This window comes from Ammospiza caudacuta, chromosome 4 (genome assembly GCF_027887145.1).
Source record: "Ammospiza caudacuta isolate bAmmCau1 chromosome 4, bAmmCau1.pri, whole genome shotgun sequence".
In the NCBI taxonomy this organism is placed as follows: Eukaryota; Metazoa; Chordata; class Aves; order Passeriformes; family Passerellidae; genus Ammospiza; species Ammospiza caudacuta.
Window position 1 is genome coordinate 76,667,126 of NC_080596.1, and position 24,108 is coordinate 76,691,233.

General features: G+C 45.5%; 1 protein-coding gene across 1 annotated transcript in view; it reads left to right on the top strand.

Moving 5' to 3' along the window:
- The first annotated feature begins 395 nt into the window (after positions 1–395).
- Positions 396–24,108, top strand: part of REEP1 (receptor accessory protein 1) — a 65,868-nt gene continuing 42,155 nt past the window's right edge. The window contains exon 1 of the mRNA XM_058803314.1: positions 396–544. Coding sequence (XP_058659297.1) covers positions 513–544 — 32 coding nt within the window. The 5' untranslated portion in view covers positions 396–512. The remainder of the gene's footprint in view (positions 545–24,108) is intronic.

Consider the following 24,108-nt stretch of genomic DNA (forward strand, 5'->3'; position numbering starts at 1 on the left):
GTGCTTGATGGGAATTTACCTGGATCCTGTGGCCAGCACCCTTGTGCCTGGACACTTTAGGGTGTAGGGAGAACCGGGGAAACCCCTCTCTTTCTATGGACCTCGAGCCTTAGCTTTGCCGTTCCTTTGATGCGAACAGTCCCTCGGGTTTCCTTGGCGTCCTGCTCGGCCGCGGTGCTCCAGAAGCGCCCGCGTACCTGCGGCTGGGGCAGGGACCCCTTCCGCAAGCCAGAGCTCCCTCTGGGGACTCCGGGCAGCTTGGGGGGCTCCTCCCGCTCCTCCTCCTGCTCCTCCTCCCGCGGGGGGCGGCTGCGGGCCCTGCCCAGAGTGGGCGGCCGGGCCCGGCTGCGCGTTGGCTGCGGGCGGTGCCGCCAGTGAGGCTGCGCCGAGGCTGCGGGGCCGGATGGCCGAGCCGCCCGCCCCGCGCACTCGGGCGGCGGCCGGCAGCGGGCGAGGACAGCGGGCGAGCCCTCGGCGCCGGGAGAGCCGGCCCTGCGGCACACGGCAGCGCCATGGTCTCATGGATCATCTCCCGCCTCGTGGTGTGAGTAGCTGCGCCCGGCACCTGCAGCGTGCTGTGTGTGTGTGTGTGTGCGGCGCCCGTCGCGCCGGCCCTGCCTGGGTACTGGGCTAAATGTAGCGGGGTGTTGTCCGGGCCGGGGTGCTTGGCTGCCCGGAGGGTGAGGCAGGTGGGTCAGGTGAGATTTTCCAGCGCGAGAAAATCACCGGGAGGGGTGGAGGGTAAAGCGGTGCCGCGCTGTGCCGCGCAAGGTGACAGCGGAGAAAGAGAGCGGGTAACATCGGCCGGAGGGGCAATGGAGCTTCCACGGGTGGGAAAATCGACACGGATTTGTTACCGGGCTCAGGGGGTTCCGAGGGGCAATGGAGCATCCACGGGTGGGAAAATCGACACGGATTTGTTACCGGGCTCAGGGGGTTCCGAGGGGCAATGGAGCATCCACGGGTGGGAGAATGGACACGGATCTGTCTCGGTGCTTTGTTACCGGGCTCAGGGGGTTCCGAGGGGCAATGGAGCATCCACGGGTGGGAGAATGGACACGGATCTGTCTCGGTGCTTTGTTACGGGCTCGGGGGTTCGCGAGGGGGCGTGGGAGAGGCGGCCGCGGGGTCTCCCAGCCGCCGCCGCCGCTTTCTTCTGTCTGTTTCGCGAAATAAATATCAAATATTCCTTTCCTCTTTGCAACTGGCCGCCCATCCCCTCAAAAGGCGATCTCTCTCTCCCTTTAATCTGTCAGTCCGAGAGAAGAAGCGTGTGGCTCTTTGCGTTCCTCCTGCAGCTTTTCCATGGCTGAAACTGCTCTAGGTGGGAATAGATGTAAAAATTCCCTGGAAATTCTTCCCAGGCTACAGGGGGAAACGGAGCAAGCCCGAGGTGTATGTTTATCTGCCTCATCTGAGAAGAGGTTTAGGGAGAAAAAGGTGTTTTGGATGTGATTTGGCAAATTCCTGGAGGAGGGAGATTACAGTCTTAAGGTGGGGCAGCAGGAGGGCTGATCTCCCTCTGGAAATGTGGCTGATATATGGCATCAGATGAGTAATTTGCCCGTTTTCTCCATCATACACATACAGGTGCCTCTCCTGCAGATTCAGGAGGACATCTGTTGTGCTCTTAAGTTATTTTGTAGTGTCTGCGAGGGCCTGTCACTTTCTTTGTCTGAAAGAAACGTGCCATGATGTTGCACCATCAGCATGTTTCCAGAAAAGCATTTTCAAGGTCTCTTTTGCCATAAGATGAAATATCAAAAGGAAAACCCACCTTCATATTAGTCTCAGTAAGACATTGAGTGTCAGATGTGAAGATTTTAGGGGGCTCTGGAGTTGAATTTAGCCCCTGGAGGTCTGTCATCTGGATTCAGCTGCAGCTAGCCATTATTTGGCTTGCACTTCATTCTGGGAAAGAGTGTTAAATATTTAAGAGACTTAATCTGAACAGTATAACCGTGCAGATATCTCTGCCAGTAATGTGAGCTGTAGCATGTGTTGTCTAAGGCAGCTTTTCTTCCTTCTCTACTAGAGTAATTTCCACTTTGAAAAACCCCACATCATTGTGTAACCCAGCTAATCCTCAAGAACAAAGAATGTCTACACAGGGATGGTAGTTTAACTTGTCTGAGCACATGCACATCTACACAGATGATTTCATTTAAGACACATGGGCTGGGTAAAAGCCTGCTAGGGGCAGGACCTGGAGCAGTTGACCAGTCAGGTAATCAATTAGCTGAGCACACAGACCTTCCTGTTCTCTTCAGTGTTATCAGAATGACATGTCACAGCATGGACTCAGCTGTGCAGAGGGCAGTACCAGTTATTTGTTATGCTGCATTTTCAGTAGCAAGTAATGAATATGCACTGTAAATATTAATTATTTAGTAGTCATAGTAATAAGTAAGAATTCTGCAAGGAAACCTAGGGCAAGCCAAGCTTGGTCACCACTTTTCTTTCCGCTGCTGAGTGTACATCCATCCTTTAAGACTATTTTGCACCAGGAACTGCTGGTTTGTTAAGATCCCAGTAAGAAACCTGGACTGTTCAGAGTATTGCTTAAAACACAATTTGCTAGAGGTAGCATTGCATAAAAAAGAGGAGAGTATAAATAAACTTGCATTCCATCAGATCCCAGAAACCCTGAGCTGTCTGACATGGAGGAGCCCTCCAGCCTGACACAGCACACCATGCAGATCTGTCTGTGCAAATGTTCCCTTACACTTTGATCTTTTCAACTCTCAGAGCCTTTTCTTTTTATTTCTAAAGACATTTCCATTCCTCACTCCTACTGCCAGATGAAAAGGATGTTCACAGGAGAGCTTGTTGCTGCACTTAAATGAAAACAAAGATGGACAGGTGGTTTAATGTCAGGCGATGAGCAAGTTTCTCCTGCATCCAGGAGGAATGTGCATCCCACCACAGGCCAGACAGCCAGGATAACTGGGATTTGGATCCCTGACTCCTTGGTGTACAGGAGGTCTTCACATTAGGATCAAGGCAAAGATTTAATCTATTTAATCCAGTTTCCCCACCTCATTATGAATCACTGGTTGATCCATCAGGACAGATAGCTGTGCTTAAGCAGAATGGCCACCTGGTTGGGCATTTTCCCCCTCTGCTTGTGCCTGTGTAGTTGTTTTTTTTTCATTAAATCTTATTAACTGATAAGGATTGTGAAGAAAGTGGTGTGGTTTAGTCACACTGTGCATGTTGATTTGTGCTCTTATGACTTCTGCTGATCTCCACAGGGGCTATGTCTGATATGACTCAGCTAACAGAAAGGGCTTTAAACAAAAACAAGCCTTTGCTTTGTCTCTTTGGTGCTTTGCTGCTTCCACTGTCTCTGATTTGGTTGTTACTGGTTCCGTCCTGGCAGTTTCTATTTCTAAAACATTGCTGAAGGAGAAGGACCTGTAGCACTTCTCACCTTTTTCAGCAGGAAGCCAGGCAGCTCCCTGCAAACCTCTCTTACCTCATTTCACCTTTAGTGTTTGGGCTTTGTGTCCAGAGCGCTGGCTGGTTCTGTTCTGCCTGCAGAGCTCTGTGCTGGGGACCCTCAGGAGAGAAATGACACCTTCAGAGCAGCATCTCTGCCATAGCTGTGTTTTAAAGTCAAGGATATTACATTCAGAATCTGCCCTAGGTACTGTACAAACGTGAAACAAAAAGATAATTGTGTCCCTGGATGTCTTTTCCCTCTAAGAGCTCAATTCTCACTCTCCTGTGGTTCTATTCCCAGGTAGTTTTTTCACTCAGTGAGAACAAAATCAGGATATTTCTTTTCTCATGGCAGTGGATTACAGATGACTTTTCCACCAAGGGATGCCTGTGATCCCTGGAATTGCAACTGTTGCATCTTGGAGTGACTTGTTCCTGTGCCTCTCACAATAACTGGAGTGGGATAACATCATTATTTGTGGGTTAATTACAGCCTTTTTTTGATTCTTCATCTCTGGGTACATCTTAAAGGACATCCTGGAGCACCTGTAACTCAGTTTCCTCATCTGTGAAGGACAATGAACTGTTGTGAATTTATCTTCCCTGAGGCAGACCAGAAGGGACCATTGGTCTGTCTTAGCACTACAGGTTATTGCTCTTCATTTCAAAGGAGATTCAGTTTCCCTCAAAAGGCACAGGCCTCTCTAGGAGAAGGACTTGGGATCTTTGTAATTGCAGACCAGTTCAGCTGCAGTGCACAGCACTGGCAATGCTGGACAGCCATTTTTGGCTGTTATCTAGAAGTTAAAAGTGGTGTATATAAATGCAGCCTGTTGCATTGGCATGGGAATCCTGTCCTTGCTCAGAAACATGAAACTTGGTTTATGTGCTTGGGGTCACACAGAACAGAAATAAAGGTTTTGGCTCCCATTCTGAAAGTTAGACACATCACACTGCCTCTTGAAAGACTTTCAATCTGGAACACGTGGCAGAGGAAGGAAATGTCAGTAGAAACAAAGCTGGGTTAGACAGGTTATCAGTAGATGATATGATGCTATGTGATGACTTAGGCATTGAATTCCTCCTGTGAGAAGCTTAGAAGTGCATTGCAAATTAGTATAAATGGTTGAATATGTTCTTCATGGTGAAAAATCACAGCCTTAATTATGCTTTTTTTGCCTGCATTTATTTTCTTTTAAATCAAAATATCATTAATGGTCTCTCTGATCTCTAATGTTTTGATGTGAAGCAGAATGGCAGCTTTAGGTATGTTCACTGGGAATTCCCATCCCTGTGTGCTGGCTGTCCCTGGAAGGAGTTGGAGTCTGAACAAAATCAAAGGGGAACCAAAGAATTCTTTTACCTGATGTGTGAAGATTTCCTTCCCTATCACAGTTTGTTAGCTTTCTCTTTCTTGGTTATTGTGATGCTGCTTTAGCAAGGCTGTGAGATCGGCCACCCCATCCTCATCTGGTGTCAATTCATAGTGCTACTGAGTCAGACATTGATTTCATCTTTGTATCTGTAAAGAATTTCCATTTTACAGAAACTGAGCAGATCCTTCCTCCTCCCACTTTTCATGTGTATAGGAAGCCTGAAGAAATTTATGAATGAAACAAAACCTGAAAAGTCATATCATGGATATTATCTGAAGGTAGAAAATGATAACTTGTGTCTTCTTTATGAGAGGCAGAGACAGCATCCACTCAAGCAGGCAGGGACTGCTCTCATAAAAGCAGAGCTTCAAGCTGTTGGTTATTGACACATCAGCATTAGCATTTCAGCTGACGTTACCACTTGATATATATCATGTGTTGGTTATTGATACATCTGCATTTGTGTTTTAGTTGACATGCATCATGTATGTGAAGGTCTGTAGTACTCACATATTCTCTGAACGGAGAGAGACTTAATTCTCTCCCAGGATTTTCCTGAGAAGCTGTGGGAAAGCTCAGAGGAAACAATTCTTATCTCCACTGATGTCCTTCACAGCCTGCTTTACTTGGTGCTGGCAGGTGACGTGAGGGATTTGGGTGTTCATTGCTCTCTGCAGGCCTCACACCAGAGGTGTAAAATTATCTGAAAATACAGCAAAGGACCCAAAGTGCAGCGTGAGCTTCCAGCCAAGGCTGTGGGATGAGTTTGGGGTGGACTCTTCTGTGCTCTGGAGCTGGGAAGTGGGAAGGGCAGACCCCCTGCCATTTTTGGAGTTTACTGATAAACTTTACCTGTATAAACATTGGTGTAATGCCTCCAGAACAGAGGCTGCAGGCTTGCACTGCAGTGTGAAGAGCACGTGGTCTCTGTGGCTGTTGATGTGCATCCCTGCTGCAGCCTTTGGCTCTGCTGAGGGGGCAGAACCCGTTAGTGACAGTGACAGAGGAGCAGCCAGCGCAGGTGCGACATTTGCTGTGCCCTTGGTGTGAAATGTGACCCTGTGATCACGCTGCAGGGCACAGCAGGGGCTGACCCAGATTCTCCTGCCCAGCACAGATGTGCTGGGAATGCTCCTGGCCCCAGTGGGGAAGGTTTTCTGGTGTGCACATCACAGATCTGACTGGTTCTGGGAGGATGCTTTCCCAGCCTGGCAGCTATGGGATACAGCCAAGGGGCTTTGCCTTTGTACAGTATTTTGCCTTTTTGGGACCCTTTCCATTCATTTTGCTGTATTAAAGCACTTTGAAACATTTATTTATTGTTGTGTCATTAGAGGAGCTTTTACTGCCATTGCATGGGTAAGGGCACCAAGACACACCAAGATAAGTGATGTGTTCAGAATTCCACAGGGTAACAGGTAACATATTTCCTCCAGACCCCTTGCCCAATAAATTTATAAAAGGGAACCTGATAAAGGGAATTAGGAAATGTGTGTGTGGCTTTTGTATGGATTTTTGATGGTGTGAGAGGGATAGAGCAAAACTGCATACTTAAATAGATGCTACTGAGGCAGTCAAACAACCAAAGGCCAAAGTATTCTGAATCATGACCTGTTCCCTTTCAGATCCTCAGTGCTGTCCCTAGGGTAAAAGTCAGCAGAAGGCAAGAGCCAGACTGCTTAATACAGACTACTAAATCAGGCATTACACTGCCTAAAATTGGTTTGCTAATCACAGGAGGGAGATTTAGATCCAAGGTACTTGAGCTGTGGTCAGTCAGTGTTTCAGCTCTAAACCAGAAACCTCATACAGGCAGTTATGTCCTAACTGATTTAGATAGAAGATGCCACTTTTTACTCTTTTTTTAGTCACAAGTTTTGTAATTATATCTATTGAATTACAGTTTTGTAAAATATCAACATTTCAACATTTTGCCAATTCCATGTGACTTATTATTTATCATCTATCCTTAAGGAACAGTGGGATATAAAATAAGCTGTGTGTTTCTTTCAAAGGTTTGGACGGTCCAGTGATTAGAAAATGTTGAAAAACAGTTTCATGTGCTCTTAGTGCAGTTAACAGAGTGAGACTGGAGCTTCCATCAGGGGTTCTGTGTTGCCTGGAGAGCTGTTGGGTCAAGGGGAAATGCTTGGTACAAATTCAATGAAGAAAGACAACATACATTCCCACCTCCAACTTCCTGAGCAGTTGGTTTTGAATACTGAGCACTGCATTTGTGTTTCTGCTTCCATGTCTCAGCAGGCAGAGCTGATACCTTGGGAACTCTCAGGCTGATCAGGCTAAAGGTGGATGAAGATCTGAGAGCTGCAGTAGTATTAGGCAGTTTGGATTGCTGCAGAATCTTTGTATGGCAAAATTTCTTCTATGTCTTCATTGGGCAGCAAGGATGTGAGTCTAGATTCCCTTTTGTTGGCTTGTCCACTTGGGGCCACTCAGGTCTCAGGTAGGTCTTGTGAGGTCTAATGAAGGGATCCATCCATGTGATCAGGCTCATGTGGCAAAATCTCCCTTAGATCACCTCTGTGATTAACTTCAATCACATGCTGCTTTTTGCAGGAAAGGTCTCACATACTTTTCTTATCACTGGTATGCTACTTAGATTGCAAACTCTTGTGGGCAGCAAGTTCATTTAGTGTTTTTTATCTTACAACACCTAGACAGTGGGGGATAGTCTCTAGCTGGTTCTTCTAAGTTCTGTAGTGATAGAAAAATAAATAAGGTATGAATACATGCAATTCTGCATTCTAGGTAAGTCATTCTTGATCCTGTGCTCCTCAGTAATTTCTGTGTGACACTCTTGCTGGTAAGGTGTTCATGCTCTGATTTGGCATTTTACATGCATGGAGTAAGACACAATTTAAACTGATAAAATACAGGCAAAGCAGATGGTGAGCAGAGTGGTGAGAAAGAGCTAGAAGAAGTGACAAAATGAAGACTGTGTTTTATCTTTCCATGACTTGTGTGCTTTTGAAGAGGATGATCTGAGGTAGCAGGGCACACCTGCTTATTCCACAGGTGGGACTTGGGAAGGCACTCCAGGCCTGGAGCACCATGCCAGAGCTAAAAACATGGGTGGAACTTTCCCAGGATTTGTACACAGAACAACTCCACCTTCTGCTGTGAGCCTCAGAACAGGCATAACTCCTTAGCAGAGAACCCTGCTGTTTGTTTCTTGCAGACAAGAAAGAAGAAAAGGGGAGGGCAGGGGATTTGAACTTGCTCTGGGTGGTAAAGCAGCGATCTGCAGGCTGTAAAAATGGTCACAGAGCCAGAAGCAGGGCAGGGGTGGCATCAAAGGAGAGAAGCTGCTTGTACAGTAAGTAGAGATGAAGAGCAAGGATTGTGTTTCAGAAGGGACACACATTTATATGGAGGCAGAGGATTGGGTGTCAAGTTGGAGATTTACTCTTGGCAGTGACAGGGGACAACTGGTGTCACGCTTAGGAAAGGCTTGTTTGTTTCTTCAGATGCTGCTTGCTGCATCCCTGACTGCTCATGCACCAATTGCTGACAAATAAACATCCAGATTCAAAGAAAGGATCCATCAATTGCTCGGTAAAGCTGCAGCCTCTCTTTCCCCTTTCTCTCTCGTGGAGCCAATAGTAATATTTTGCTTTCCAAAAATGGCAAATTTTACAGGAGAACAAAACCAATATTGAAGAACCTCTTTGTGAGGAGCTACAAAGAATGCCCCTCATGTCTGGAATGTTGTGCCTTTTTGGACAGATCCCAGGGATGCCAGGACCATGTGTGTACCTGCCTGTGAATTTACCAGGCAGTCCAGTGCTGTCAGCATTAATGAACAGTTGCAGCTCCTGCAGGAGAAACACTTCTGTCCTGTTGAGTTCATGCTGCTGCTTCCTTTCATTCAGCTCATTTATTCTATCTCCTGTTTCCAGCCTATAAATAAATGTTTGCACCGGAAAGCCAAAAACTGACAGACATTTCTTGCCTCATGTTTTGAGGGAGGTTTATAACCAAGGAAGGGGCTTGTGCTGCAGATTTTATATGAGAATATCAAGACCCTGGATTCAGTGCAGTGGGAAGAGGGCAAATTATTTATTCTTTCCTGATTTGGTAAGTGTAAAATAGTGATAATCTCTGTCTGTGAAAACTACCAGTTCTGTTTTGCCCATGGCAGAGCCTGGTGTGGGCATGAGGTACCCCCAGTGGAGCAGAATTGGAGGGGGCAGGTAAATGTGAATTCTGAGCTGAAATTTCCAAGCCAATGGTCAGAAGTCATGGGATGCTCTGAGATGTTTTACATAGACAAGCTTCTTCTGTGGCAGAGCTCTCCTGGCTGTCTGTCCCTGAGGAGCATTCATGGAGAAGTGAAAGCAGGAATCTGGTATGGCATTTCAGGAAGAACAGCCTTGCAGGGAGGACAGGTGGGAAACACCTGGTGATGGTAAAGAGCAGAGCAATCACAGGAAGATGACCTTCTCCATTCACCACAATATTTAATGGTCACCTTTGTCTTGATGTATTCAGCACAATGCTCTGGCACTTGCTGTGAGCATGTCAGGAGAGCTGCTCACAGCAAGTCTGCCCTCGTGATGAGGTGGTTGTTCTGGCTTGGGCAGTTCCCACAGGACTTTTCTGGGTCCTGCTCTGCCTTAGGCCCTGTTGTGGATGAGCAGTTTGAAGCTCTTGAGCCTCATTCTGCTCATGGAAGGGTTCTGCTTGTCCTGCTGCCTCTTCTGCTTGGGAGGACGAGGTCTGTGTATGTCTAAACTTAGACCTGTGAGACACTCACATTATGTGACCCACAAGAAACTATCCCTGGTGTCAGGTCAGGCTCAGTAACACCATCTGGCTCCTAAATCTACCTGCAGAATTCATGGTGGCATGTGAAAGAGAGAGGTGGATGCTGGAGCTGCCCTGAGGCTAAAAGGCTTTGAGTTCAGTCACGTATTTGATGGAAAAAGATTGAGTGAGAGGTTTGACTTGAGAATGACTGCAAGACAGGTGGTTATGTGCAAAGGAATTGCTGGTCAGTGTTTAGATCCTGTTGCAGACATCTTTTATGGAAAATCCCTTCCTTGGGATTTTTCCTCCTGAGGAGCTGAGAGGCCTCAGGAACAAAATGTAAACATTGATTATCTGCTGCTGTGGGATGCAACAGGTGCATCTGTGATTGGTCTCATGTGGTTGTTTCTAATTAATGGCCAATCACAGTCAGCTGGCTCAGACTCTCTGAGACAGAAGCTTTCGTTATCATTCCTTTCTATTCTATTCTTAGCCAGCCTTCTGATGAAACCTTTTCTTCTATTCTTTTAGTATAGTTTTAATGTAATATATATCATAAAGTAATAAATCAAGCCTTCTGAAACATGGAGCCAGATCCTCGTCTCTTCCCTCATCCTGAGACCCCTGCGAACACCATCACAAGATCCCACTGAGCATGTCCCTCTGCAAAAGAATCCCACAATCCTAGCTGGTATTTTTGCTGGAAACCACAGAGCAGAGGTGCCAGGGGCATGATGGACACAAGCACTGAATGAGACTTTCCTCCTTCCAAACAATTCATCTGGGTCTGAGTTAAAGCTCATTGTCAGGGCAGCCTGGAGGCAGTCTGCATTTCCCCTGGCTTAATTGTACCTGTTTGGTAGCTGAACAAAGGACTCTGCTTTCCAGGTTTGCTGTTTTCACTCTGCTTATAAGGAATTTGGTCAAAACAGAAAGATGTTGCTGTTTAGAAAGAACATTGATAATTAAATTGAGATACTCTGGGGAATATACCCCAGAAGGCTGGATCTGTTGAATTTAAGTAGATCATAATAGTTTCCATGGCAACACACTCTGCTGTCCTATATACAGAAAGGGTCTTTCTCATAGGACCAAATGCAGAGAGGAAGCTGCTGTTTTAAAATATACCTTAAGAACACAAACACTGAGTTTAGGAGCAAATGGTTTCCTCTATAAATGTTGTAGGAATTTCCTCACGCTCATTACACTGTGCTCCCCTCTTTTCAGAACTGTCATAGTGCAATCAGTCAAACCAATCCCCTGCTGACTCCAGTGATTTATGGAGAACCTGAGGTCTAATGATGCTTTCTCAGGACATAATCTGTATACCTCACAGATGCATCCATATCTGGGTATTTATAGAGCTGTAACTGTCATGAGCCTGCAATGGAGACTTTTGTGGTCCTTTTGAGCAGGTCTGCAAAAATCCTTGTGTTCTGCTGCCTGTCCTGGTGCCTGCTTGTGATCTCCCATAAATCTGTTTTTATCAGAATTTGGGCAGCATTGTGAGATCCTTGTGTTTGGTGTGTTCTGTTACAGCTGCCTCTAAGATGGGAATTCATGGTGAACACTTAGAGATAATTGAGGAACCCCACACTCTCTTAGAAGACTTGGAGATTCTTCAGTTCATCAGGAATTGCACAAACTCTTTTCCTCTAATCTAGCAATCAAATAAATGTGTAATTTCATGTGCTCAGAAAAGCCTTACAGCCACATGATCAGTTACAAAATCTGTGTGAAATGATGTGTGATCATCCAAACAAAAAAGATGAAATTCAATAGAAAGCTTCTGAATGTAACTAAGAAAGAAGTCATACTACATGATGGGGGGAAAAAAGTTTGTATCTGGAATAATTACAGCTTCTCTATTTTGACCTTATAAATAGGCTAAGGGGTGCAGTGCCAAATTTTAGCAAGAACTGCCACAAAAAAAAATCCCAATCCTGGCTTGTGGTAAACCTGAAGAATCAAGGCTGGATTTTCTGCAGACAAACTGAATAAATAGCTGAAAAATGCTGTTTCAATGCAAACCTCAATAGTTTTGTCATCCCTAGGGCAATACCAGAGCTTCAAGTTGTGTCAACTGGTGTTGCTTTGCTGAAATCAGTGAGTGGTGTAAATCCACCCAGGTGGGAGAGCTAAGGTTGTGTTTGTAGTTCAGAATGGTGAGGGCCTTGCAGAGGGTGCCAGCTGCATCCTGGAAAATGGAATATTATGGGAGTGAAGTTGGCCAGGTCAATGGAGGAAAATGGAATATTATGGGAGTGAAGTTGGCCAGGTCAATGGAGGAAAATGGAATATTATGGGACTGAAGTTGGCCAGGTCAATGGAGGAAAATGGAATATTATGGGACTGAAGTTGGCCAGGTCAATGGAGGAAAATGGAATATTATGGGAGTGAAGTTGGCCCGTTCAGTGGAGGACTTGTGTTCTTGATGAGCTTTGAGTTAAAGTGCCCTTTGAGTGGGGGCAGATCAAGGATAGAGGGCTCCTGTCATGATCCTTTCATTTTAGTGTTGGGAGTTTCATCACTAAATAGGAATATGGCTTTGCCTGCACTTCAGCAACCCGAGCCAATCCCCAAGCTGTAACCAGGACATCTCTGACCTCACTCTGGAGCTCTGCTGAGCTCCACTCTCCAGCTTTTCTCTAAGAAATGGAAATACCCACTGAAAGCTGAGGATGAGGAGCATGACCACCTTCCCTTTAGATTCAATCTAAAGAATGCAACTGCAGAGCTGCTTGAGACCCTGCAGACAGCCACTGAAAGACTCTTCCCTTCTGTCCACAAATAAGGACATGCATTTTAAATTTATAAATACTATGCCTGATTTTGCATGGTACTTTAAAATTAACCAGTCTGCTTTCCATGTAGTTTGTGGTAATTCATATTTAATCTCATGTAAACCAATTCTGTAGAATCATACCCTCCACCCCCAAGGATTTATTCATAGATGAGACATTTTTCATCTCTTTGATATAGTGTGTCCTGAGATTTTTTTGCACTCAGGTGTGCTGTACAGCTATACTGGAATAGCTCAGCTTTCTTTTTCAATTATTATTCTGCTGAGGTTTGCAGATACTTGGCTGTAACAAACCAGGTCCCTATTCAAACACTATTATAATTTATGTATGTTCTGGAGACCAAGAAACCTCACTCTGAGCAGCCAGGCCATAAATGGCTCAAGTCTGTGTAAATTCAGTTCTCCAGACACATTTTATACAGCTACATGTGTTTGAAACACTTTAACCATTTCATTTCAAAATAGAAATGCTTTATTTAGAGTGGCACCTGCAACCCTTGCCTGAGAGAGAGGACAGACCCTGGGCTGTGGCATTTAACCCAACAGTATTAATGAAAATATTAATGATGGAAGAGCATGCATGAGATAGCACATGCTATCCCACAAAGAGTACAAGCTGCCTTCTCAAGCAGCTGCTTATTTAGAAATCTCTGAAATGGTCCTTGAAGAATTGGCTGTCTTCCCCTTTGCTTTCCTCTCCAGTTATTTCTGTGAAGTCTCCATCTGGCTCCTAAGCCTCAGTTTATATTTTATTTTACATTTTGAGTAGCTGCCAGCTGAAGGGTATATGTGTGAGAGGAAAGGTGAGAATGGAAAAGAGGTGAGGTCCCTAAGCCAAAAGAAGGAAGAGAGGCAAAGCCCCTTCTGCTCAGAATTGTGCAGTGCATGGGCTCTGACCCAGCCTGGGACAAAGTGTCATTCCTCATGGTGTGGGGATGGAGCTGTGCCTGTGCCACAGGCTCTGATCTGAGTGTTTGGGGAAATGCAGAATAGAGGAGAGCAGCATGACTTATCCCTTTTGCTCCCTAAGGCTCTCAGCTAAAGCCTGAAATTCAGACACATATGAGAATTCTGGTAGAGATCAAAATTGAATGCAAATGGGAACATGACATCTTCTGTCAGAAGGAGGATTGAGTATCTGGATAGCAACACTGCTGTATTGAGGCATTAAAAAAACCTGATGTCTTCAAATTGTGAAACTGCATTTTAAATCCCAACTTGCACAATCTAGAATATGTGCATATATTGCATACATCTGTGAGCATCAGATATTTTGATTTGTACTCTGAACCTGCGAGGCTGTGTGCATGCTCTTTTCTGAGAAACTATTGCCTGATACTTTATTTTGAATGGAAATGTTCCTGTAATTGCTTCCAAGAAATCACCTGATGAGAATAAATGAGCAAATGTGGGAATTGCTGGGATGTGCTCACAGTGAGATTGTCTCTCTCTGTAATGGTGGGGGTGGCACAGAAGCAGTGCCTGGAAACTGCAACTTCTCTTTTTTGATCTCACACTGCCTGGCCACTGTGACCAAGCTGCTGATTTCCACTGGTGAAAACCATTTATTTTCCAGCAATGGAGCATGTAGATACCTGTCATCTCAGCCTCCTCTGGATCCCTGGCCCTGCTGTGCCTCTGACCATAGGAATGATGGAGAGCTGTTCTCTTCCAGATCTCAGCACAGGGCTGGGATAGCAAGAGGATTAGCCAGCAGGTTCCCCTCTGTTTCACAGCTGTGGGGGATGTCACAGCTGCTGGCTGGAGTAGAGAATCCCATTTGAGTTTCCCTGGTAGGAGGAGAGCCCTGGCTCCAATGAGTCTGGTGGAAGAGGGTTGGAGTGCATGGTGCACCAGGGCAGATGAGGGGGATGTTTGTTCAGCCTTAATACAAAATGGTGAAGGGGAGATGTCATTGCTGTCTTCAAAAATGAGGAGGATTGTTACAGAAAAGGCTTTTTGTGGAGGCTCAGCAAAAGGGGGAGATGTGGCATTCACATTCTCCAAACAGAGAAAGACATAATTCCCCCTCAGGATGTTTTCTGGAGAAGCACAGAGAGGAGAGAAAACAATTCTTATCTCTACTTGCTGCTCCTGTTGTTTTTGCACATGGGGAATGTGTTAGGAAGTTTGTTTACCTGAAGTGATTTGGCAATTGGTTCTGCTGAGGATGGTTTTGATTCCTTAGCCAGTTGGCTCAAAGCTGTGACAGACAGTCACAGGTTTTTCTTCAGTATTCTTCACTATCTTTTGTATAGTATAGTATCTCTTTAGTATAGTTATAACATAGTATTAATGGAATGTAGTATAGTTTTAATAAAGCAATTGTTCAGCATTCTGAGTCATGGAGTCAGATGCCAACCATTCCCTGTGTCAGGGGTTCCCTGTTTTCAGTAGGGAGAGACAATGGAAACAAGGTGCAGCAAAGGAAATTCCGATTATATATATAAAAATAATTCTTCAACGCAAGGGTAAGCAAGGTGGAACAGGAGTCCAGAGATGAAGATACTGAACATTTGACTGGATAGGGCCAGGGGCTCATGATTTATCTCTGGCAGGGGATTGATGCTGCCCCTTTGTTCCTGGGTGAGCCTGGCTCCTCCAGATGCAGCCCTGGAGGAAATGCTCCTGCTCTGCACTGAGCGTTATCAATGCAAGCTCAGGTGGGTGCTGGCTGTCCCAGGAGAGCTCCAGAGGTTCAGTGGGTGCATTGTGACCATTGTGGGTGAGTATGTGAAACAAGAGGTGCCACAGGGCTGGCATTTTGCTCTGCTTTCCATTCCGTGTGCGAGCCCAAGCCCGCTGTCTGCCCATGCATCCCATAGTGAGTCTGGTACCCTGTAGGTGCTAACCAGCCCCAGCCTGTGGAGTGCTCTGGGGAGCCTCTCCCATCACCCTGCCATGATGGGTGTCACCCCCGTGGGGCTGATGCTGCCCTGGGACAGCCCTGGGAGGTTCTTGGGGTCAGGGTGTTATTTGGGCAGCCCCAGCTGCTGTTTCGTACCACTTATCCCCACACCATGATTTAGGATTAGCCACTAAATGGTCATTTTTCTTCTAATTTATTTTAATTAGAGGCAAAGAGTTGTCCTGGTAGTTGAAGCTGAGTTCAGAGGTGTAGCCAGCAGATCTGATTGATTATTCATTAGTGCTCCATGGCTTCAGAACAGAGATGTGCTTCCTTCTGCTTTCCTCTCCCTTGTGTCTGGGTTAGGCTGGAGGCTGCTCTGTATCAGTTCAGCTCCAGCTGGAGAGCTCTGCTTTCATGTTTATCTCAGTTCACCATGCATTTCATCACAATGCTGTTATTAGCTGTGTAAAATGGAGGGATTAAAAAGGATGAATGAAATGACAAAAGACCCTGGAGGAGAGAACTCTATTAAATTCACACCAGGAACCCTAGTCAAACACTTGTGAGAAAAGACTTTCTTTTTCAAGCTGTATGACAGTTTCTTGTTTTCCTGTGTTTTAAAATAAAAATTATGCAGGTCCTAGTTAGAAAGCAGGTGCCCAGCCACTCCCTAAAATGTTTATAGTACCCAGAAGAAATACCAATCTGTGTATGTGGGCCAGAAAGAGACACTTGGTCTGCATGGCCTGTGAACTCACAGCAATTTTGCAGCTGTTATATTTAGCATGTGGCATTCTGATACCCATGCTAACCAAAGCATGGAGCTGGCCTGAATATTCTGAAATTACCTGTAGAATCATCTTGCCTTAACTTTCTTGCACTCTTGCTTTAAAACTGGAGTTGAAAACTGAGAACTGATATATCATGTCCTCATATGATTCTTCCTGTATGATTTTAGTGTCTCACTTTCTTGTAATTTAAAATAGACATAAACCATTAATGAAATAGAAATAATCAGAAATTAGTAGTAATGCCACCAGCTTGGATATTCATAATATCATATATTATGAATAACATCAATAATATTTATACTGCACTTTGAAATCCTCCTTTGAGTTGTGTTATCAAAATGAGAAGAAATGTTTTAAAGATGTGTGTGGGTTATTTGTTTGTTTTTTTACTTAACTAAGAGGTAGATATTGGCTCTGGAACATGGAGGTTACACTGAATTGGGTCCCACTTGTTTTCAGTGAATCTGGTCCCTCAAAATGTTTGATCTTCTGGGTTTTCTGGTTAATGTTCTGGAGTCCTCAGAGAGGTAAGAAAGTCAGTTTCTGATGGAAGGAGTTACCAGCATCTGGTAAATAACAGTAAATTAATATCAAATTAACATTTACTGTTAATTTATCAGCATCTACCGTATCCACCATACTATCCAGCATGGAAGGTGGCCCTGCCCTGGCAGGGGTTGGAACAGCAGTAGGATTTCACCTCAGGCTGTTGTGCACCAAGCTGGCCATGACTATGCCTGACCATTTCTGGACCAAACTGCTCTCCTTGGCTGGTGGAGAGATCTACCCTGGGTTTCTGTGCTCCTGCAAGAGCTTCTGGAGAGCTCCAAGGCACGGGGGTGCTCACAGCAACCCTGGGGCTGCTTGAGGTGTTGCAGCACATTGAGTCATTGGTAATCCATGGAAAGTGTCAGTATTTTTATACTTTAGCTGAGTATTTGGGCCAAAGAGATTTTCTGGTTTAATTTTGAAATTACATTGAGCTGAAATATTCCTTGCATTTAGTTAAGCACTGCTAGTAATGTTCTGTCCCTGGGAAGCTGAAGTAACAATACTCTAAGGAGGTTGTGTTGCGATTGACTTGGATGTGTTATGGTTTAATTTAATCTTTTTATTCCTGTTTTCTGTCCCATGAGTACACCACAAGAAGTCTAAAGCTGTCTTTCAGTGAGATGTAGATGAGCAGGAGCTTTTGTGTTTCTCACCACTTCCTCAGACAGTGGTAGCACTTATGGTTTGATGGTGGAAGTCTTCCATAACCTGAACTGAGGTTTCAAATACAGAGAATGTAGTAGGATTATGCTCTCAATTTAGGTTTCTATATGTGGTTACACTTCCTAAAAGGTGATTCATATAGTATCAGTCAAAATAGTTCCAAAATAATACTTTCAACGTGATGTGGTTTTCTATGAAAATAATGTGGAGCTTCTCTGTTGATAAGCAATCTATAGTTTATACTTTTTTTAGCCTAGAAATCAGTTTGGCTAGGTTATAAGTTTTTCTGTTCCTTTTCATATCATGAGCCTACCATAAATCTGTAGGCTAACTCACAGTGCAGATTTTGAACCATCTGTCATCTCTGGAATATAATATCAGTGCTCCTAAAAAAGCCTTTTCCCACATAAACATCCCCCTCTCCAGAGTCAGGAAAAGCAGCCCTTCCCATCTCAACCATACCCACTTAGTTTTCAAATTGCCATTTATCTGGCTTGGAGAAAAACAAAGCTCTCAAAGCCGGAATTATAAGGTCAGGACTGGACAGGGAAAGCATCAGACACACAGACCCTGAGCTCTGCCTTTTGGAGCAGTGGAGCTGCGTGAAGACCTGACCTGGTCACAGAACAGGAATGTTTTCCTTCCTAAAAGACACGTATTTTATTGCCCTCAGTATCACATTTTGATGGATTGATTGCTTCTTCTTCCCCAGCAGAGTGATGAAGCTGTGGGCTGTGCCAGCTGTGAAAAATGCATGTATTTTATGATTGGCTTTTCACAAATATGAAAATGAATATTATATGTGTTGTGTTAGAAAGTAATGGTGTATTAATTCTCTTAAGTAGCGTATTAAATATACTTTTAGGTTGTAACAAAATGTTAAAATAGAAACTATGCTATGTAGAATGCTTTTTTTTCCTAAAGAAAGGACTCACACTGAGATAGCAGTCACAGGACACCTAAATCTTTCAGAGAAAGAGAATTTATTGCTCCATTATCAGGAGAAATGAACTTCTTCCTGCCTCACTCTGGCAGGATGATACTGTTAAGATTATGAGGAAGAAGTTGACAATGACCAGACAGAATCCTGTGTTTGAATGGAATTTATGCATCATGTATGAGATGTATGAATGTGCAACAGGCTGTTGTTTTTAACGGTTAATCCTCTGTTAACGTGGGTCCTCTTTTGGGCGTATGCTGCCCAGAAAAAGATACCTGGACTGCCCATAACTCTTTGTTTCTATCGTCTCATATTGTCCTAATTCAAATTGTCCAAATTATTATTACTGTAATTGTATTACTATTTTTATAAACATTTTATTACTATTAAACTTTAAGAAAAATCAAAAACGAGTGATTGGCGTTTTTCACACCAGCACTGGCTGTAAGCTGGGGCCGTGGGCTGTTTTCTCCCGTGGTGCTGCTGAGCTGGAGCTGGACAGGGAGGAGCAGCAGCAGCTCAAATGCCCCTGGCAAGGCCCACGAAACCCTATCTGTGCCAGGCAGCTGCTCAGAGCCTCCTGGGCTGTGCCAGCCACGGTTTTCCTGTTTACTGCAGCTTCCCACAGGTCCCACAGCAGCCCCACGCAGACCCCTTTTTCAAACATTGCCTGGGCGACAGCAAATTCCTCTCTCTCATCAGCAGCTCCGCTGATGGCAGCCTGAGGTAGAGCAGAGCAGCTTTAGTAAACCTCCACCTGCAAGGAATTTGCTTCCTAAAATAGCTGCAGAGCTGTGGGGTATTTTTATAGCAGCCACACAGGCATTCTCTGTTCTGAAGGACTGGAGAGAGAACTTTCAAGTGTTGGCTTGAGTGTGAATTGAGAGAATTCTGCCTGCGTTTGAGGAGAGTCTGGAACAGTAACCTTGGGAAGGGTTAAGTACCTGCCTAATCTTGAATGGACTTTAAATGTGATCTCATGTAAACATAACCCTGTGAAGACCCCTCACTGCTGGTAGCTTTTCTAGGAATGTCAGGCTTTAGTAGGCATCGCGTGCATTATCATAACAATCCCAACATTTAACAAGGTCTCTCTATCAGTAAAAGAGTTATTTTGGCATTTCTATCTTCTTCTTGTTACAGTAAGTGTGGAAAAGGGAACAGTGGGGACTGGTCTTGAACAAGAGGACACAGTCTCAAACTGCGCCAAGGGAGATACAGGCTAGAATTAAGGAGGAAGTTTTTCACAGAAAGAGTGGTCAAATACTGGAATCATCTACCCAGGGAGGTGGTGGAGTCACCATCCCTCGATGTGTTTAAAAAAAGACTGGATGTGGCACTTGGTGCCATGATCTAGTTGAGGTGTTAGAACATGGGTTGGACTCGATGATCTTAAAGGTCTCTTCCAACCTAGAAATTCTGTGATTCTGTGATTGTTTAGACCAGTCTGAATATAGGATTTCAATGTGAACAAATATAATAGTTCACAGAACTACTGAGGTTGAAAGAGACCTTCAGGATCATCCAGTCCAAATGCCAACCCCACACAACCACAGTCACCCCTAAACCATCTCCCCAAGTGCCACATCCAGACACTTCTTGAATACTTCCAGAGACGGTGTCTCACCACCTCCTTGGGCAACTTATTCCAATGCCTAACCACTCTTCAAGTGTTTTTTTTTTTTTTTCCTAATATCTAATCTGAACGTCCACTGATGTCACTTAGGGCCATTTTCTCTCAGCCTTTCACTACAGACAGAAGAGACCAACCCCACCTCACTACAATCTCCTGTCAGTACTAAAGAGCAGCGAGGTCTCTTTGAGCCTCCTCTTTCTCCACAACCCGAGTTCCCTGAGCTGCTCCTCATAGGACATGTCTTCTAGGCCCTTCACCAGCTTTGTTGCACGTCTCTGGACATGCTCCAGCGCCTCAACATCCTCTTAGAAGTGATGGGCTCAAAATTGAACACAGCGCTTGAGATGGATCCTCACCAATGCCCAGCACAGGGGGACAATCCAAGAGGAGCCTGGAATTGCTGGCCACACTATTGCTGATACAGGCCAGAATTCCATTTGCCTTCTTGGCCACCTGGGCACACTGCTGGCTCATTCCCAGCTGGTTGTCAACCCCCAGGTCTCTTTGTAGTGAGCAGCCTCTCGAAGCACCCTGCCCCCAAATGCTTGGGGCTGTTGTGACCCCAGTGTAGCTGTGTGACAGCTCCAGGCTGGCCAGGGCCAGTTTCTCCACCCATCCCCACTGCTGTTTCTTCACCTGTTTGTGCCTGGCCACGTGCCAGCTCCTGTGTGAGGAGTGCCCTGGCTGAGGAAAACAACAAAGGGTCATGACAACTGCAGAGGAACGTGTGCTGCTTTGGCAAGATGAAGGTGCTTAAATTAGAAGCATCAAGGACAGTCCTTGCCTTGCTGTTTCTGCTGGAAGGCCAGTTGGGCATCCCTGTGCCCTGCAGCCACTCCAGCAGGAAAAACTGGGTTTCAGCAGCCATTAGGTTACATTAACCAAGATGAAGTTTCACTTTGCTTCTGTAGTAATCTGGCTGAGAAGTCAGAGGTGGATCTGGATGGAAAACAGAGCATCCTTGTGTCAGAGCTCTCCTGGGAGTGCCTTCTGCTCCCTTGGTGTGGGTGTGTGTGCGCTTTGGAAGTGTGGACGTGAGGACGTGGTCTTGGCAGGCCAGGAGAGCTCAGCAGGTCACCCAGGAGGTGCAGAGGAATGTTTCCCAAAGCAGAGGGATGTGCTGGGTGGCTGTGCAAGAGGAGCTTTACCTGCATGGCTGGCTGAGTGACGTGGGCACACCCTCACGTTTGTCCCTGGCACCGAAGCAGCCCCACAAGGATTTGATTCAAGTGGAGTTTGAAGTGAGCCTGGTCTGTCTCACACACTAGCCAGTAAACATGTTGAGAAAATGGGAAATATCTCATTGATTCCTAAATGTGTCCATCCCTGTGCACAGAAGTTGCTGTCTTGGCTGCTGTGTGCCCATGAAATGGGAACATTGTTATTTATGGGCAAAATAAGGGCTGTTCTATTTGTGCTGTGGTGGTACAATGTTCTAAGTGTTTGGGCAGCCCAAACACTGCTGGTGACATGGTAACTAGAGGAGCAAAACTTGGGAGCCTTGGGATGTAGATAGCCCATGGTGGTATATTTGTAACAGCAGGTTCTACCCACAAAACACCCCTGTGGTTAAAAGTGCTCAGGGGAGTGGATGTGCAGGCATTTCTGGAGGTAACCTGAGTCCTGGCAAGAACTCCTGACAATCACTAAGAGCCTTTCCATTTATTTCAGTGGCTGCTTTATGGAGCATGAGAGTTAATTCTGTGGGTAAATGGCTTTTCCATGAGGAAAGCAGCATCACCAAATCAGAGCCCAAGATGTCCTGTGGGAGCCTCCCAGGTCATGGTGGCAGCTCTGAGGCTGTTCCCCAGAGTGTAGCCTGGATTCTGTCAGGAATTCTGTCACATCTGGGGTAGCCTGTGCTCTGTGATGGTCACACCACTGCTCCAGCAGATCCAGAGAAGGAACAGAAGGATTTAACAGCCAGGTCTGACTGTGGCTGTCCTGGTGAGGGGAGACAGAAGGAGCTTTGGTGATGATGCAGCTGCTCCCCTGGAATATGACAGGGTTTGTTAAAGAGGAGCCTACAGTTCAATTGCTTTACTATTCCCCTGACAATCAAGAAACCCCAGAGTATGGGAAGGTTCATCCTTTCCTGTGTCATTTAGTGGTAAACTTGAATAATGAAACCCAAACCCCAGATCCTACATAATGTAACTATATTAATAAATGAAGTTCATCCATTCCACATAGTATCTCCTGGTGCTACAGGGGATTTCTCCCCTCCTTTTGCTTTTGTTCTCTTTATTGAGTTGAGCATCCTTGCACTGCATCAGGAGGAGTAAATAACCTCAGTTATCCATCTTTGTTGCAAAAGAAACAATTACAGCCTTTCCAGTGCCTCTTATGGATCCTCCCCAGTGCACTTCCCCTTTCCCTGTCCTTCTCTTTCCCCTCCTGCCTTCGTGTCTCCCTTTTGACAAAGAATGACCAGAAGCACGTGTAATGATCCAGGCTGGGGATTGCTGCTGCTGAGGTGCCTAATAGGATTATAGGATTTTCAGCATTAATCCTTATCCTATTCTTTAGGCAGTCTAACCTTTTACTTAGATTTTTGCCTCCTGTTGCACAATTATTTGACTCTTCAGTGATTTCTTTACAGCTGCTGTTTTGTCCTTTTCCAAGGTGATTGTAATTGGTGTAGACCTCCAGCACAGAGCAGTGTCACAACTGTCAGGCTGTTGTGGTTATTTGTTTAGTGCTACAAGTGAGCTTTTCCTGGCTCCCTGATGGATGTCACCGTGTCTCTCTCTGTGCCCTGAGGGTGTCTGCTTGCTTTAGCCCAGACTGCAGAACATTTCTGTAGCCTTAAATGTAGCAGCTATTCCATATCAAGCTCTGGGAGGTTTGATGATCAGGATATCTGCTTCTGCACAGAAGGTAAAAGGACCAAGGCTTTCTTGGGTACACAGCTCATTTAAAGAAGCTTTGGAAGATGGAAATGGGTGGGGAGTGGGTTGATGCTGGTTTCCTAAGGAAATGAGATTTAAGTTGTCTGTTTTTCCACTGCTGCAAAACGTTTGGATCTGCAAAGTGGCTGTGGCCAAAGCAGATGGGTCAGGGAGGTCTCAAATGAAAATTTCCTACATTATTCCTAAGAATTGGCTGCTGGATAGGAGACTGTTTTGTAGCCCTGCCTGCCAGGAGGTAAAAGCTGCAGTGCTGACTCCATAGGGAGGTCATTAATTTGGCTGGCCAGCACCAGACAGACAGACAGACAGAGCCTGTAACACAGAAAGAGTCTCAGCACATCTGAGTCCCAGCTCAGCTGGCGGCTGTGGGAGGGATCTGGGGGGCAGTCCTGTGATTTTGGGGAGGTGGGAAGAAAGCTGAAGGTCCTGTGATCTGTTCAGGGAACATCAGAAGCGTGGCAGAAGAAGGATACAGAGATGAGGAGCACTGGGGAATGATGTGGCTGGAACTGGGCTGCAGTCTCAGGCTGGGGCTGTCAGGATGAGGGAACAGCTTGATTTGGAGGCAGTGAATTGATGGGCAGTGGGAGAGCAAGGAGCACAGGAGCTCCAGGGTGTGGGAGAACAAATGCAGGGAACAGCAGAGGAAGAGGGTGGTGGCACTGCAGGCATTGAAGGAGAGGAGGGACTGAGGTAGGATGTGATAAAAGAGCAAAGCAGCAGGGGTTAGGAACAACGTTTTCAGGCATGGAAAGCAGAGATAAGTTACTTCAGCTTGTTAGGCTGGGAGTGGGGGTGATGGGGACGGGGGAGAGGGGTTTAAACATGGGTGCATCCAGGTGGGGTAGGGAGCACACAAAGGAAGTGGGAAGGAGACTTGGACGAGAAAGGCTTTGTGGCTTTCAAGGGACAAAGGAGGGACAAAGGGTCGGGTTTGTGTGTAGCGTGCAGAAGGAGAGATTTGGCAGCATTCTGAGCATGGAGATGAAGGAAGGCAGGAATCAACAATAACTTTAATTATGCAGGAAGCTTGGATGAGGGACAAGTGAGAATTATTGTCTTCAGCAGAGTAGAGGAACTGAGGGAAGAGATGCAGGACTGATGTGTGTGTTTGAGTTAAATCAATTGTACTCAACCCTGATCCAAGGCCAAGTGAAGACAGTAACTTCAAGAGACTTTTTGGAATATCTCTATATGCAAATATTTCTCTTAAAACCCCTGAATAAGCTTTACAGAAATGCCCAAACATCTTTTGTCTTCCATTTGTAGAGTGTACCCCGAGATTGTGACCCCAAGCCACTTAGGAAGCCACAGCAGTGACAAGACTGGCTTCCAACGTTCCTTAGAACAATTTTCAGTCTGGTAAACCA